The 16,349-nt window shown below is 38.2% G+C and overlaps 1 protein-coding gene and 1 pseudogene across 1 annotated transcript in view; both read right to left on the reverse strand.

Annotated features, from left to right (window-relative positions):
* The window catches only part of LOC103081113 (amyotrophic lateral sclerosis 2 chromosomal region candidate gene 11 protein), a 142,615-nt gene extending 126,941 nt beyond the window's left edge, over positions 1-15,674 (reverse strand). The window contains 1 exon segment of the mRNA XM_082931462.1: positions 15,438-15,674. Within this exon segment, the coding sequence (XP_082787588.1) occupies positions 15,438-15,674 (237 nt within the window).
* Positions 15,675-15,705: 31 nt separating this feature from the next.
* LOC103081385 (alpha-enolase-like) overlaps positions 15,706-16,349 on the reverse strand; it is a 4,577-nt pseudogene continuing 3,933 nt past the window's right edge.

A 16,349-nucleotide genomic window follows, 5' to 3' on the forward strand; every position in this document is an offset into this window, starting at 1 on the left:
TCAAGTGGGTCTGAAGAAGTAAAAAATTAAGAACTAGGGGGAGAGGAGCCTAGACAAAATAAATAAGTGTAAAAGCATAAAGAAGCAAGGCACAGTTTATATTATGCCATATTTATATACTACACTTAAGTATATTATACTTAAGTATAGATGTTTATATGTAAATAAGTATGCATACTTACATATAAATATTAAATATTATTTTATATTTATATTATGTAATATTATATAACATATAAGTTTATATTATATATAAGTATACTATATAAATATATATAATTCATTTCCTCAAATTAAGCTATAGTTTCATGCAATCAAAATCAAAGTCCCAACAAGTCTTCCTACGGAAACTGATGAGCTTTTCCAAGACAATCTCAACGAAGAAAAACAGGATGACATAAAATTAAAGAAATAAAGATATTATTTCTTAATCTCTAATGGCATTAGCACAAGGATAGACAAATGCACCAAAGAAACTGATTAGAGAGTCTGGAAACAGACCCACACACTTATGGACACTTCACTTGTGACAAGGATAGAACCACAGAATGGTGGGTCAAAAACATTCTCAACTGGGTTAAATAGAAATCTCCACACAAAAGAAAGAAGGAAGGAAGAAAGGAAGGAAGGAAAGGAAGGAAGGAAGGAAGGAAGGAAGGAAGGAAAGAAAGAAAGAAAGAAAGAAAGAAAGGAGGGAGGGAAGGAGGAAGAGAGAGAGGAAGAGAAGAAAAAAGATCAAAAGGAAAAAAGAGAGGAAAAAAGACCTGACTTGTACCTCACAGTACACACACACAACATCAGTCACAGGTGAATTTGTAGATCTCAATGTGAAAGCAAAAACAATTAGAAGATAATATAGGAGAATATTTCCATGACATTGGGGTAGAAGATTTCTAAAACATAACACAGAGAGCAATAAACACAAAGAAAGTCTGATACATTAAACTACATTAAATTTAATAACTTCTACTTATCAAAAAGACACCATTAAGAAAGTGAAAACATAAGCCAACGACTGATATTTGCAATATGTTTAGTATAATTGACAAAGGGCCTATAACTAGAATGTATACACAAATTTATACAAACTAATAAGAAAAAGGCAGACAATACAACAGGATAATGGGGAACATACTTGAACAGGCACTTCACAGAAGAGTTATAAGATCACTAATAATCATTTGGAAGGGAACACACCCTCATTAGTCCTCAGGGAAATGAAAGCTAATACCACAAAGAGATACCACAACACATCCCTGAGATGGCTAACCATAAAGAGACCGACACTATCAAGTGGAAGGATTTGGAGTATCTAGAACTCTAATACACTGCCAGTGGGAATATAAGTTGTTATATTTTCTTTGAAAAACTCTTCGGTATTTTGTACTGAAGTTGAACGTATACATACTAATGACCCAGAAATTCCATTCCTAGATATATTCCCAACAGAATGTAGGCATATGTATAACATGTACAAGAATGTTTCAAACTATTATTCACCATAGCCAAAAAATAGAAACAACCCAAATATCCATTAACAATAGAATGGCTCAGCTCCCAGCCCCCCGCTCGCCCCGGCGGGTGAGCCGACAAGCCTCTTGGGCTGGTTGGCCTATGGTCCAAGAAGGGATTTGAGGTCCTGAGGACCAGCTACCCCTCAGGGTAGTGTTTTTCCTTATGGCAAAGTTTTAAAAATAGAGGGAGAAGATCTTCAATTAAGATAGAACTCAAAAGATACCTACATTCTAGATTAAGAGTCATTTGCCTTTGGCACCTCAGGCTGGTGCAACTACACACCGGACTCTGCTGCCACAGGCTCGCCCCGCATTCCGTACCCCTCCCTCCTCCCGGCCTGAGTGAGCCAGAGCCCCCGAATCAGCGGCTCCTTTAACCCCGTACTGTCTGAGCGAAGAACAGACGCCCTCTGGCGACCTACACGCAGAGGCGGGGCCAAATACAAAGCTGAGCCCCTGGGAGCTGTGAGAACAAAGAAGAGAAAGGGAAATCTCTCCCAGCAGCCTCAGAAGCAGCAGATTAAATCTCCACAGTCAACTTGATGTACCCTGCATCTGTGGAACACATGAATAGATAACGAATCATCCCAAATAGAGGAGGTGGACTTTGGGAACAATGATATATATTTTTTTTTCCCTTTTTCTCTTTTTCTGAGTATGTGTATGCTTCTGAGTGTGATTTTGTCTGTATAGTTTTACTTTTACCATTTGTCCTAGGGTTCTGTTTTTTTTTTTTAATTACTTCTTAAAAAATTTTTCTTAATAATTTTTTTTATTTTTTATTTTAATAACTTTATTTTATATTCTTCTTCCTTTCTTTCTTTCATTGCTCTCTTTTATTCTGAGCCGTGTGGATGAGAGGCTCTTGGTGCTCCAGTCAGGCATCAGGGCTGTGCCTCTGAGGTGGGAGAGGCAACTTCAGGACACTGGTCCACAAGAGACCTCCCAGCTCCACGTAATATCAAACGGCGAAAATCTCACAGAGATCTCATCTCAACGCCAAGACCCAGCTCCACTCAATGACCAGCAAGCTACAGTGCTGGACACCCTATGCCAAACAACTAGCAAGACAAGAACACAACCCCACCCATTAGCAGACAGGCTGCCTAAAATCATAATAAGGCCACAGACACCCCAAAACACACCACCAGACGTGGACCTGCCCACCAGAAAGACAAGATCTGGCCTCATCCACCAGAACACAGGCACTAGTCCCCTCCATCAGGAAGCCTACACAACCCACTGAACCAACCTTAGCTACTGGGGACAGACACCAAAAACAATGGGAACTACAAACCTGCAGCCTGGGAAAAGGAGACGCCAAACACAGTAAGTTAAGCAAAATGAGAAGACAGAGAAACACACAGCAGATGAAGGAGCAAGGCAAAAGCCCATCAGACCAAACAAATGAGGGGGAAATAGGCAATCTACCTGAAAAAGAATTCAGAATAATGATAGCAAAGATGATCCAAAACCTTGGAAACAGAATGGAGAAAATACAAGAAACGTTTAACAAGGACCTAGAAGAATTAAAGAGCAAACAAACAGTGATGAACAACACAATAAATGAAATTAAAAATTCTCTAGAAGAAATCAATAGCAGAATAACTGAGGCAGAAGAACGGATAAGTGACCTGGAAGATAAAATAGTGGAAATAACTAGTGCAGAGCAGAATAAAGAATGAAAAGAATTGAAGACAGTCTTAGAGACCTCTGGGACAACATTAAACACACCAACACTCGAATTATAGGGGTCCCAGAAGAAGAGAAAAAGAAAGGAACTGAGAAAATATTTGAAGAGATTATAGTTGAAAACTTCCCTAATATGGGAAAGGAAATAGTTAATAAAGTCCAGGAAGCACAGAGAGTGCCATACAGGATAAATCCAAGGAGAAACACACCAAGGCACATATTAATCAAACTATCAAAAATTAAATACAAAGAAAAAATATTAAAAGCAGCAAGGGAAAAACAACAAATAACACACAAAGGAATCCCCATAAGGTTAACAGCTGATCTTTCAGCAGAAACTCTGCAAGCCAGAAGGGACTGGCAGGACATATTTAAAGTGATTAAGGAGAAAAACCTACAACCAAGATTACTCTACCCAGCAAGGATCTCATTCAGATTTGATGGAGAAATTAAAACCTTTACAGACAAGCAAAAGCTAAGAGAGTTCAGCACCACCAAACCAGCTTTATGACAAATGCCAAAGGAACTTCTCTAGGCAGGAAACACAAGAGAAGGAAAAGCCCTACAATAACAAACTGAAAACAATTAAGAAAATGATAATAGGACCATACATATCAATAATTACCTTAAATGTAAGTGGATTAAATGCTGCAACCAAAAGATATACACTGGCTGAATGGATACAAAAATAAGATCCGTATATATGCTGCTGAGAGTATCTTTTACCCACTTCAGACCTAGGGACACATACACACTGAAAGTGAGATGATGGAAAAAGACATTCCATGCAAATGGAAATCAAAAGAAAGCTGGAGTAGCAATTCTCATATCAGACAAAACAGACTTTAAAACAAAGACTATTACAAGAGACAAAGAAGGACACTGCATAATGATGACGGGATCAATCCAAGAAAAAGATATAAAAATTGTAAATATTTATGCACCCAACATAGGAGCACCTCAATACATAAGGCAAATACTAACAACCATAAAAGGGGAAATCAACAGTAACACAATCATAGTAGGGAACTTTAACACCCCACTTTCACCAATGGACAGATCATCCAAAATGAAAATAAGTAAGGAAACACAAACTTTAAAAGATACATTAAACAAGATGTACTTAATTGATATTTATAGGACATTCCATCCAAAAACAACAGAATACACTTTCTTCTCAAGTGCTCATGGAACATTGTCCAGGATAGATCATATCTTGGGTCACAAATCAAGCCTTGGTAAATTTAAGGAAATTGAAATTGTACCAAGTATCTTTTTTGACCACAATGCTATGAGACTAGATATCAATTACAGGAAAAAATCTGTAAAAAATAAAAACACATGAAGGCTAAACAATACACTACTTAATAACCAAGAGATCACTGAAGAAATGAACGAGGAAATCAAAAAATACCTAGACACAAATGACAATGAATACATGACGATGCACAACCTATGGGATGCAGCAAAACAGGTTCTAAGAGGGAAGATTATAGCAATACAATCCTACCTTAAGAAACAGGAAACATCTCAAATAAACAACGTAAACTTACACTCAAAGCAGTTAGAGAAAGAAGAACAAATAAACCCCCAAAGTTAGCAGAAGGAAAGAAATCATAAAGATCAGATGAGAAATAAATGAAAAAGAAATGAAGGAAAGGATAGCAAAGATCAATAAAGCAAAGATCAAATACCTTCTTTGAGAAGATAAACAAAATTGATAAAACATTAACTAGACTCATCAAAAAAAAAAGGGAGAAGATACAAATCAATAGAATTAGAAATGGAAAAGGAAAGGTAACAACTCACACTGCAGAAATACAAAGGACCACAAGAGATTACTACAAACAACTACATGTCAATAAAATGCACAACCTGGAAGAAATAGAAAAATTCTCAGAAATGCACAACCTTCCGAGACTGAACCAGGAAGAAATAGAAAATATGGACAGACAGATCACAAGTAATGAAATTGAAACTGTGATTAAAAATCTTCCAACAGGGCTTCCCTGGTGGCGCAGTGCTTGAGAGTCCGCCTGCCGATGCAGGAGACGCGGGTTCGTGCCCCGTTTCGGGAAGATCCCACATGCCGCGGAGCGGCTGGGCCCGTGAGCCATGGCTGCTGAGCCTGCGCGTCCGGAGCCTGTGCTCCGCAAATGGGAGAGGCCACAACAGTGAGAGGCCCGCATAACGCAAGAAAAAAAAAAAAAAAAATCTTCCAACAAACAAAAATCCAGGACCAGGTGGCTTCACAGATGAATTCTATCAAACATTTAGAGAAGACCTAACACCCATCCTTCTCAAACTCTTCCAAAATATTGCGGAGGAAGGAACACTCCCAAACTCATTCTATGAGGCCACAATCACCCAGATACCAAAACCAGACAAAGATATGACAAAAAAAGAAAATTACAGACCAATATCACTGATGAATATAGATGCAAAAATCCTCAACAAAACACTAGCAAACAGAATCCAATTACACGTTAAAAGGATCATACACCACGATCAAGTGGGATTTATCCCAGAGATGCAAGGATTCTTCAATATACGCAAATCAATCAATGTGATGCACCATATTAACAAATTGAAGAAGAAAAACCATATTATCATCTCAATAGATGCAGAAAAAGCTTTCGACAAAATGCAACACCCATTTATGATAAAAACTCTCCAAAAAGTGGGCATAGAGGGAACCTACCTCAACATAATAGAGGCCATATACGACAAACCCACAGCAAACATCATTCTCAATGGTGAAAATCTGAAAGCATTTCCTCTAAGATCAGGAACAAGACAAGGATGTCCACTCTCACCACTATTATTCAACATAGTTTTGGAAGTCCTAGCCATGGCAATCAGAGAAGAAAAAGAAATGAAAGGAATACAAATTGGAAAAGAAGAAGTAAAACTGTCACTGTTTGCAGACGACATGACAGTATACATAGAGAATCCCAAAGATGCCACCAGAAAACTACAAGAGCTAATCAATGAATTTGGTAAAGTTGCAAGATACAAAATTAATGCACAGAAATCTCTTGCATTCCTATACACTAATGATGAAAAATCTGAAAGAGAAATTAAGGAAACACTCCCATTTACCACTGCAACAAAAAGAATAAAATACGTAGGAATAAATCTAAGAAGACAAAAGACCTGTATGCAGAAAACTATGACACTGATGAAAGAAATTAAAGATGATACCAACAGATGGAGAGATATACCATGTTCCTGGATTGGAAGAATCAATATTGTGAAAATGACTACACTACTCAAAGCAATCTACAGATTCAACGCAATCCCTATCAAATTACCAATGGCATTTTTATGGAACTAGAACAAAAAATCTTAAAATGTGTATGGAGACACAAAAGACCCTGAATAGCCAAAGCACTCTTGAGAAAGAAAACCGGAGCTGGAGGAATCCGACTTCCTGACTTCGGACTATACTATAAAGCTACAGTCATCAAGACAATATGGTACTGGCACAAAAACAGAAACATAGATCAATGGAACAAGATAGAATGCCCAGAGATAAACCCATGCACCCATGGTCAACTAATCTATGACAAAGGAGGCAAGGATATACAATGGATAAAAGACAGCCTCTTCAATAAGTGGTGATGGGAAAACTGGACAGCTACATGTAAAAGAATGAAATTGGAACTCTCCCTAACACCATACACAAAAATAAACTCAAAGTGGATTCGAGACCTAAATGTAAGACCGCACACTATAAAACTCTTAGAGGAAAACATAGGAAGAACACTCTTTGACATAAATCACGGCAAGGTCTTTTTTGATCCACCTCCTATACTCATGGAAATAAAAACAAAAATAAACAAATGAGACCTAATGAAACTTAAAGCCTTTTGCACAGCAAAGGAAACTACAAAGAAGATGGAAAGACAACCCTCAGAATGGGAGAAAATATTTGCAAATGAATCAACAGACAGAGGATTAATCTCCAAAATATATACACAGCTCATGCAGCTCAATATTAAAAAAACAAACTACCCAATCCAAAAATGGGCAGAAGACCTAAATAGACATTTCTCCAAAGAAGACATACAGATGGCCAAGAAGCACATGAAAAGCTGCTCAACATCACTAATTATTAGAGAAATGCAAATCAAAACTACAATGAGGTATCACCTCACACCAGTTAGAATGGGCATCATCAGAAAATCTACAAACAACAAATGCTGGAGAGGGTGTGGAGAAAAGGGAACCCTCTTGCACTGTTGGTGGGAATGTAAATTGATACAGCCACTATGGAGAACAGTATGGAGGTTCCTTAAAAATCTAAAAATAGAATTACCATATGATCCAGCAATCCCACTACAGGGCATATACCCAGAGAAAACCATAATTCAAAAAGACACATGCACCCCAATGTTCACTGCAGCACTATTTACAATAGCCAGGTCATGGAAGCAACCTAAATGCCCATTGACAGACAAATGGATAAAGAAGAAGTGGTACATATATACAATGGAATATTACTCAGCCATAAAAAGGAACGAAATTGGGTCATTTGTAGAGACGTGGATGGATCTAGAGACTGTCATACAGAGTGAAGTAAGTCAGAAAGAGAAAAACAAATATTGTATATTAATGCATGTATGTGGATCCTAGAAAAATGGTACAGATGAACCGGTTTGCAGGGCAGAAGTTGAGACACAGATGTAGAGAACAAACGTATGGACACCAAGGGGGGAAAGCCACGGGGGGGGTGGGGATGGTGGTGTGATGAATTGGGTGATTGGGATTGACATGTATACACTGACGTGTATAAAATTGATGACTAATAAGAACCTGTTGTATAAAAAAATAAATAAAATTAAAAATTAAAAAAAAAACGAATACTAAACTAGGGGCTTCCCTGGTGGCACAGTGGTTGAGAGTCCGCCTGCCGATGCAGGGGACGTGGGTGCGTGCCCCGGTCCGGGAAGATCCCACATGCCGCGGAGCGGCTGGGCCTGTGAGCCGTGGCCGCTGAGCCTGCGCATCCGGAGCCTGTGCTCCGCAACGGGAGAGGCCACAACAGTGAGAGGCCCACATACCGCAAAAAAAAAAAAAAAAAACACCACAAACTTGGTAGCTTAAACAACGAAAATTTATTCTTTCACAGTTGTGAGGGCCAGAAGTCTAATATCAGTCCCCCATGGCCAAAATCAGAAGTCAGCAGGGCAATAATTCCTCTAGAGGCTCTAAGGAAAAATCCATTCTTGCCCCTTCCAGCTTTTGGTGACTGGCCAGCGTTCCTTGGCTTGTGGTCACATCACTCCAATCTCTACCTTTGTGATCACATTGCCTTCTCTTCTGAGTGTGTCCAAATCTCCCTGTACCTCTCTCTTATAAGGACATTTGTGATTACATGTAGGGCCCATCAGATAACCCAAGATAATTTCCCCATCACAAAATCCTAAACTTCACTTCATCTGCAAAGTTTATTGCCACATAAGATAACTACTGACAGCTATAAACAGTTTTATGCTAACAAATTAAACAATTTAGATTAAATGGAAAAATTCTTACACATATTACCAAAACTGAATCAAGAAGAAAGACCTATAACAACTAAAGCAATTTAGTTAGTAATTAAAGCTCTTCCTACCAAGCAAAACAAAACAAAACCAAAAAAACTTAGGCCCAGATTGTTTCACTGGTGAATTCTATCGAATACTTAAGAAATAATAACAATCCTTCACAAACTCAGGGGAAAAAAATAAAAAGAAGAGGAAAGAACACTTCCCAAGTTATTCTATGATGTCAGTATTACATTAATACCAAAGCCAGACAGACATCACAAGATGAGAAAACAACAAATCGTTATCCCTTATGAATACAGAGGCAAAAATCCACCAAAAAATATTAGTAAACGAAACCCAACAACATATTAAAAAGGTCCATATACTATGACAAAGTGGGATTTTTCCATCTGAAAATCAATGTAATAAAATTAATGTAATAAGCCACATTAATAAATGTGTCCAGTAAAGGACAAAAATCACATGATCATTTCACTAGATGCAAAAAATGTATTTGACAAAATCCAAAATGTATTTTTAATAAAAAACTCTCAACAGACTAGGAATAGATGGGAAATTCTTCAACATCATACTCAATGGTGAAAGGCTGAATGTTTTCCCCTTAAGATCAGTAAGGCAAGAGTGTTCACTCTCACTACTTTTAATCAACATTATACTAAAGGTTCTATCCAGTGCAGTCAGATAAGAAAAAGAAATAAAAAGTATCCAGATTTGAAAGAAAGAAGTAAAACTGTCTTTATTTGCAGGTGACAAATTCCGTATATAGAAATTCCTAAGAAATCCACTAAAAAAAAGAAGAAGAAAGAAACTACTAGAACTAATAAACAATTTCAGCAAGGTCTCAGGATACAAGGACAAAATATAAAAATCAATTGCATTTCCATATAATAGCAATGAACAACCTGGAAATGAAATTAAGAAAACAATTACACTAGAAATAGAAGCAAAATAATAAAATACTTAGGAGTAAATTTAAAAGAAGAAATGTGACTAGTACACTGAAAACTACAAAACATTCCTGAGTGAAATTAAAGATCTAAATGAATGGAAAACATTCCATGTTCTTGGCTAGAAAGATTCAATACTGTTAAGAAATCAATTCCCAAACTGATCTACAGAGCCTACAAAATATACAAACCACTAGCTAACTTAATCAGTATATGGGGATAAAACGCAAATAGAAAAGGACAAGACTTTTGAAAAATCATAAAAGACTATTTGCAGACCTGCAAATATATTTTAAAACCTAAATGAAATGTATAATTTCCTAAGGAAATACAATTTAACAAAATTGATCCTGTTAGTGGTAAACAGTTCAAACAGACCACTTTCCATAAAAGAAACAGAAGAAAGCTAGCAATGAGCTATCACCACAAAAAAGTGCCAGGCCCAGGTGGTTTCACAGGGAATTCTACCAAATTCAAAAACTAGGTATCCCATGGCACCACTAAAGAAAATTATCTTATTTTTTTATGAAGCATAGCACTGATACCTAAACCCATAAAGAAAATTATAGATGAATATAACATAAATATTGATACAAAGATACTAAACAAAATAATAAAAACCGAATATCCAGCACCACAAAGAAAATAATATGCAATAACCAAGTGGGATTCATTCTAGGAATGTAAGTTGGTTCAATATTAGGAAATTTATTAATATAAAACACCACATCAACAGATGTAAGGAGAAAAATTATGCAATTATCTCCATACATGTTTAAATGGCCTCTGACAAAATTCAACACCCTTTCCTGTTAAAACACTCAAGAAAATAGGAATTAAGCCAGTCTTGAAGCTACTATTTCATTTGGTGGGGAAACATTGGAGGCATTTACAAAGATCAGGAACAAGGCAAGGTTGCCTACCGTCTCCACTACTATTCAACATGTTACTGGTGGCATGAGTCAAAGCAGTTAGGTAGGAGAAATCAACTAAAGGCAAGAGAATTAGAAAAAAAGAAGTAAAACTATCTCTGTTTGAAGATGATCTGATAGTATATCTAAAATCCTAGAGAATTAATAACAATACTAACTCAAATGTTTAAAAAAATTAAACAAAGAAGGACATGAACTTAACATACAGAAATCAACAGCCTTAATATACATAAATAATTAGAGGATATAAAGTAGAAAAAGCCCCACTTTAGGAACAATCTTAACAACAAGTGTGCAAAACTCTTACGGGGAAAACTTTAAAACACTTCTGAAATTCACAAAAGTAGACTTGAATAATGAAAAGACATCTCTTGTTTTTGGACAGGACAGGTCACATCGTAATGATGTCATTTCTACCTAACATCAATTTAATGCAATCTTTATTTTTAAAAAAACAAGCTTCCTTGTTGAGATAAACAAGTTAATAATAAAGTGTTTTTATTAAAAGTGAGAAGAGGGCTTCCCTGGTGGCGCAGTGGCTGAGAGTCCACCTGCCGATGCAGGGGACACGGGTTCGTGCTCCGGTCCGGGAAGATCCCACATGCCACGAAGCGGCTGGGCCCGTGAGCCATGGCCACTGAGCCTGCGCGTCCGGAGCCTGTGCTCTGCAACGGGAGGGGCCACAACAGTGAGAGGCCCGCGTTCGCAAAAAAAAAAAAAGTGAGAATAGTCAGGAAATCATTGGAAAAGAAAACTACAAGGGCGGGGGGAGGGGTGGGGAACCAGTCTTACCAGACATTAGAACATACTGTAAGTCTTTAAAATAAAATAGTATGGTCTTCAGTACTTTTCCCAAGGTGCATTCATGAAATACTTGAAATGCCTACTAAAAATGACTGACTTTGGGAAATGCTGTATTCCATATTCCCTTCTTCAATATTCATAGGGCATTTAGCATGTCAAAGATTCTTGCAATAAAGGAAATATCTTTGCTTACAAAGGTAGTATGGTCTTGGTACATGAACTGATAAACAGCAATGGAATAGAATAGGAAGTCCAGAAAAAACCAGATACATGTGGTAGCTTATGTATAAAACTTATGTATACAGGTGGCATCTCAAAACACTAGGGCAAAGATGGATTTTTTTAAAAATAAATGGTGTTGAGACATCTATTTGGGAAAAGAAAAAAAATTAAATCCAGACCTCATACCACACAGTCCAAATAAATCAGGGATCTAAATGTAAAAATGATATGCACGTACTAGAAGGCAAAATAGGTAAATTCCTTCATGACCTGGGCATATGTAAATAGTTTTTAACTAAGACACAAAATTCAGGTGCAATAAAAGATTATAAACTTGACCTCATAAAATTAAGAATCTTCTGCATAGCAAAAAGTACCATAAAAGTCAAAAGACAACTGTTGAATTGTGAGAAAATATTTGTAACACATATCACAGATGCAGATCTAATATCCCCAATAAAGAACTTTTGAAAAACTGAGGGGGAAAAGAAAAATGATAGGAAAATGACTCAAATGGGCAATTCACCAAAAAAAAAAAAAAAGATTTTAAAAGGGACTTTAAACATACAAAAAGATATGTTATGGCCTCATTTCATGCTACCCTCCCTCTCATTCACTGTGCTCCATGAACAGTCCAAGCTATAGAAACTTCACACTTGTTTATTGCTTCGTATGCTCTCCGCCTCCATCTCCGCACTCTTTATATGGCTAGCTTCTACTCATTTTCAGGTTTTCACTTAAAAGCCACCTTCTCAGAGGCCTTCTCTGATCACCTATCCAAAGTCCTATCTGTCCCTCCACAATGATTCTCTATCATAGTGCCTTTTTACTTCCTTAGAACAACAGCCTAATCTGTAACTGTCTCTCCAATTCAAATGTTAGCTTCCAAGGGAAGGTGCTTTGCCTATCTTGATCACCGTTGTATCCTCAGTGTCTAGCACAAAGCTTGATACATATTTCAAAGTAAATAATGAGAGGTTGGGAAATAGCATAACAGATTTCAGGATTTGGGAGGCGAAACTCAGAGTGAAGGCAAGGTCCAAGATGTAGAATTGCCGTAAGCTGCTGAAAGGAATTAAGGCCATTCAAAGAACTGATGTCGGGCTTCCCTGGTGGCGCAGTGGTTGAGAGTGCACCTGCCGATGCAGGGCACACGGGTTCGTGCCCCGATCCGGGAAGATCCCACATGCCACAGAGTGGCTGGGCCCATGAGCCATGGCCGCTGAGCCTGTGCGTCCGGAGCCTCCGCAACAGGAGAGGCCACAACAGTGAGAGGCCCGTGTATCGGAAAAACACAAACAAACAAAGAACTGATGTCAAGGTGAGGGATAGATTATCCACATTTTCACTAAAGTCATCAACTACAATATCCCTCGATCTGAGCACTATCTCCAGTTAATCCTTCCAGTTCTCTCAGTAATTTACATTTGATAACCTTTTAAAAATCTCATTGAGACCTCCTTTCTCTTTTACCCAGTTTATAAACTCTTCTAGCTCCACTTGCCTCCTGCAGCCTACATCCTCAGTGTATAATCCCCACATCAATGCCTAGCCTTTTCCTCTATCTGCAGTAATTCTCAAGCATGAATCTAAGCATCACTTGGGATAGTTTAAAATCTGAGCATATTCCCAGGCCCCCACTCTTCTGGATTCAGTAGGTCTAAGGTGGAGGTCCAGGAATCTAGGTTATAACAAGCACCCCCAGAATGTTTGGAGACTGGTGATCCAAAGATAAAATAAACACCGCTCTGGATGAAGAGATGCCCTTCTTCCTATCCCCGGAGAACACCTCCACCTGTACTCTAGAGCCCATACTTTTCCATCCCCTCAGAGATCTTACTTTATTGGCCTCGCTCCCCACTACATCTGTAATCTCACCTTAAATCCTGATAGCCAAAACTATTTTTTCAGCAAAGCACATCTGATCCATGCCATCCCCCTGCTTAAAACCAACCAACGTTTCCTATCACCTGTAAGCAGTGGTTCTCAATTTTGAATATACTTGAAATCAAATGTGTTCTAAGGACTACCTACAAATTACTGTTTTCCAAATATACTGAGAGATGTGAGACATCTCTGAGAGATGTATTTGTTTCCAAGTTTTAAAAAACTTGTACAGAAATTACTAAACATTTTGTACAGAAAATACCAGACATATTTATACAGTTGTTCTTATTACCCTATGATAATCCGCTTTCAAGAAATCATGTGCCATACACACACACACATGCCAAGAAGTCATAGAAAAGACAACCTTTTGCCAAATATATAAAGTTCCATCTGTGGTGTACTGATGCATAGACAGCATTTACTAAATTGAAGAGGGTCATCCATTCCATGTTCAACGATCTACATCATGTATCTTATAGTAGTTGTTATAATAATTTAAATAGCATATAGTTATCATATTACTCTAAGTTTACTGTATAATAAACATCTGTCACGTAAACTCATTCCTCTGGATCTGTATCTGAAAAGAATTCATTTATGAGACCATTATAACTAAATCCAAGTGCACATTTCATTTCCTAAATTCTTTTTACTGTTCTACCAAAATGTTAAAATATTCTATGGTCAAATAATTTGGGAAACCAAACTTGGGTAAACAATGTACCTTGCATATATGTGCCCTACTCTTTTTTGAATGTATGTAGATGCTGTTTTATCTTTAGCAAATTCCATTAACAACACTGCCACATGGTAGCTTTTTTATCATTATAGATTTTCCCAGTCAGTAGATACTAAAGAGCCAGCTACTTTTATTGTGGAGAGATTTCTTTTTTTAACAACAAAAAGGTACCCTCATACTCAAAAAAATTGGAAACCACCATTCTACAGAATAAAAGTCCAAATTCCTTAAGAGGACATACAACAAACACCTCCTATGGCCTAGATTTCCAAACATACCTCTCTTAACACAAACTCTGCAATTTTTTCTTGTATTATCCTAAAGCTAAACCTTAATATGCTCTCAATTTATCATAACAGTGAGTCAAGATTCTAAGTTTTTAGAATTAAGACAGTACTTTAAACATCAAGTAATTCAACTCCTTAAATTTATAGAAAAGGACATCACCTTCTTGTGTACCATTTGTTTCCTGATAAATACTGTGCTATTTTTTAATAACTTAAGACCAACAGAGAATGTAAAATTTCCTAATAATACTCTAACAAACTTTGAAAAAGTGAGTTTCAATTTGATTCCCCTTTTCCATTTCCTCTATGCTCTGGCAGTCCCACTAGATGGTAATTAAACTCAAGAGTTTCACACACTTCAAAAACAAATTTACCTAATTAAGAACAGGACGCCAATAATTCACTTTGCAGACATGATGCAGTTTTTGCTCCTACAGGTTTATCTGTAAGAACCTCAGGAATTGAAAACAGAGGTAACTAAGGTTTCTGGACTTTAGCCCTTTAACCATACAAATGAATTCCCAATGATGATAATGATGATGATGACAGCAGCTAACATTTATTAACTCTTTACTTTGGACTGTATTAAGTCCTTTATATCATGACCTCCTTTAGTTTTTCAGACAACCCTCTAAGGTAGGTAGTAATTACTGTCTTCACTTAACAATTAATAAAACGGGGCTCTGACAAATAACTGTCAGGGTCCCACAAGTAAACTTTTCCTCAGGTGTTACCGCTCTCCAAAACGAGCGCATGTTTCCCTCCCTCCCATCAGCACGCATTGACCCCTTGGTCCTTCCCAACCCTCTAGGTGGTCAGGTAGGGGACAAACTCCTCCACCAGGACCCCACTTACATTCAGCAGCCGGTGTCCAGGACCCTCCTTGGCCTCGTCTTTGGGCAGATTCAAGGTCTTGCCCTGCTCCTGGATGTTACGGGCTGCAGAAGAGAACTCCGACCCTCTAGCATGTGTGTTTTCCAAGTTGGTACGGGGAATCCTCTGAAGTATCAGGGCTGTATACAGGGAATGGACCCGTCCGTTGCGGTTATCCGCTGTGTTGGAAACCTCGCCCATGTCTCGGCGCGGCTCCATCCCTCCATCCGCAGCATGGCAGGTCTGCGCACTAACCAACCGACGACCTGCTACTGCGCAGGCGCAGCCCTCTCCCCGCCTTTCCCACGCTTTTCCTGTGTACGCAGCAACCCACCGGCCCCCCGCGTGACCCACACGTTCGCTTCAGGCTTCTGCCCCAGGCTGGCTTTGGGGACGTGCTAGTTAAGCGAGCCTGCGTGGTCAGCGGCAAGTCCTTGTCCAGGCCATTTAAGTCTCCCTTTGAAGGAAGTCAGAGCAAGCTTGTGGACAACAAGGCTCCTCAGCACGGGGATTGAACTTGGTTCGTTTCTTGCCTGCCCCTTAACCCATCATAAGCCCTCTTCTCCCTACACCTCCTTACACTATCCCCTGAGCTCCAAATATCATATTTCCAACAGTCTACATGGACATCTTTACTCGACTGTCCCATAGACTCATAACACAACACGTTAATATTCATCTTCCCTCTCAGACCTCTAATATGTTCCAAACGTATTTAATGTAGCAATGTCATATCCACAAAAGCTTAAAACTTCAGACACAGTTTTGAATTCTAACCCTAAATATTTGAACCCTACTCTTTCTCTTTATGGCACCTCGTCTAGGACATCTCACATACAGATGACTGGAATGGATTACTCATGGGTCTCCTGGCCTGCTGTCATCCACTCTTTC

Source organism: Lipotes vexillifer, unplaced genomic scaffold, assembly GCF_000442215.2.
Source record: "Lipotes vexillifer unplaced genomic scaffold, Lipotes_vexillifer_v1.1 scaffold648, whole genome shotgun sequence".
Classification (NCBI taxonomy): Eukaryota; Metazoa; Chordata; class Mammalia; order Artiodactyla; family Lipotidae; genus Lipotes; species Lipotes vexillifer.